The sequence below is a fragment of the Amphimedon queenslandica genome, unplaced genomic scaffold (assembly GCF_000090795.2).
Source record: "Amphimedon queenslandica unplaced genomic scaffold, v1.1 AMPQUscaffold_12062, whole genome shotgun sequence".
In the NCBI taxonomy this organism is placed as follows: Eukaryota; Metazoa; Porifera; class Demospongiae; order Haplosclerida; family Niphatidae; genus Amphimedon; species Amphimedon queenslandica.
The window spans coordinates 1-1,293 of record NW_003547699.1 but is presented as its reverse complement, the minus strand read 5'-3'; the positions used below and the strand labels follow the sequence as shown (position 1 = coordinate 1,293).

At 38.6% G+C, this 1,293-nt stretch overlaps 1 protein-coding gene across 1 annotated transcript in view; it reads left to right on the top strand.

Moving 5' to 3' along the window:
- LOC109588491 (uncharacterized) overlaps positions 1-612 on the top strand; it is a 2,676-nt gene extending 2,064 nt beyond the window's left edge. Inside the window, exons 6-8 of the mRNA XM_020004649.1 lie at positions 291-314; positions 395-429; positions 476-612. Coding sequence (XP_019860208.1) covers positions 291-314; positions 395-429; positions 476-580 — 164 coding nt within the window. The 3' untranslated portion in view covers positions 581-612. The remainder of the gene's footprint in view (positions 1-290; positions 315-394; positions 430-475) is intronic.
- Positions 613-1,293: the final 681 nt, after the last annotated feature.

Here is a 1,293-nt window from a genome sequence, read left to right as displayed (position 1 = left end):
GAAACGATAGCTCTTATCTGGTCATCTTTTAAGCAATGGTAGCCTAATTTGCTGGCACTTGATGTCACATACTCCAGAATCTTATCTCTCGACGCCATTTATCACGTGACTAACAGTGACATTTCATCGTTACACGTGTCTCGAGCATTCTGATTGGGACGCCCAAAAACAGGGCATGAAGCCATGACTTTCAACGCAGTGTCTCCAGACCCTTCCGCTCCTCCGCGGCAAGGGGCGTGGCGAGACTAGTGCAGTATATAAAATTATTTTTATTTTCTAATTTTTTGCAGAAGATTTTGAGGACATTGAGGAAGGTACATGTGTACTTTTATATACACCTGTAACTAGCTTTTATTGGTTTGTATACAATTATTTTTTGTATTTATGTTTTCAGATCCACAGATTGAATCCACTGCTAAAGCAGAACCAGTACGTCAGTATGATAATTAATTTTCAATGATAATTTTTTGTTTAGAGAGCTGGTGCTTCTTCAATCATACAGACCACATCATCTGAGGGTAACATTCCCACCACAAGCACTACTACTTTGGTAGGTATACCACATTTACAGTTACAGTAAATTACAATAAATTATGCCGCATACACAATGTAACTAGTTACTATCATACAATGTGGAAAACTTTGTTTTCAAAAATTATTTTTTAGCCTTTAATTTTTGTAATTTTCTACTTTTTAGCCATCTTGACCTTATTAAAAAATCAATTTTTGTGGATATATTTTTTATGAATTTTGAATAAATGCAAAATCCATGAAAATTTTGGGCCACGAACTTTTTTGCTATGCATCAGTAGTGTTGAAGGAATACCGTAGGTCGGGATATATTCGCGGCTGCTTATTTTCGCGATTTTTTCCCGCGCTCAGCAATTACCATGGTTACCAGATGCAATTTTAATTGAAAAGGCCGCGATATTAAGAGCAAAGGACTCTGTTGCAGTGTTCTTGGGTTGTTGTTCTTCTTGTTTTTACTAATCTTGGGTCTCTTTGGAGCTGTTTTAACCAGAGCTACTCTCCTCACTCTGCCTCGTCGTATCTTGGCCCATTCTTGGGACTCCCCACCCATTTATTAACTTGGGCGTGGTTAATTACCACCAGCAAGTGGAGACTGGAGCGGCAAGGATTTGTAGCAAAGAGCTCGAAGGTAGTGGTCCATACAAGAAGATAGCGGATGGAGAACTGGATGGCTCCCGCTAAAGCTGCTAAAGAATAGATAATTAGCTGCTGAACACTGTAATTGTATAAACACGTGGTCTTATTGTCATAGCAACAATCAAT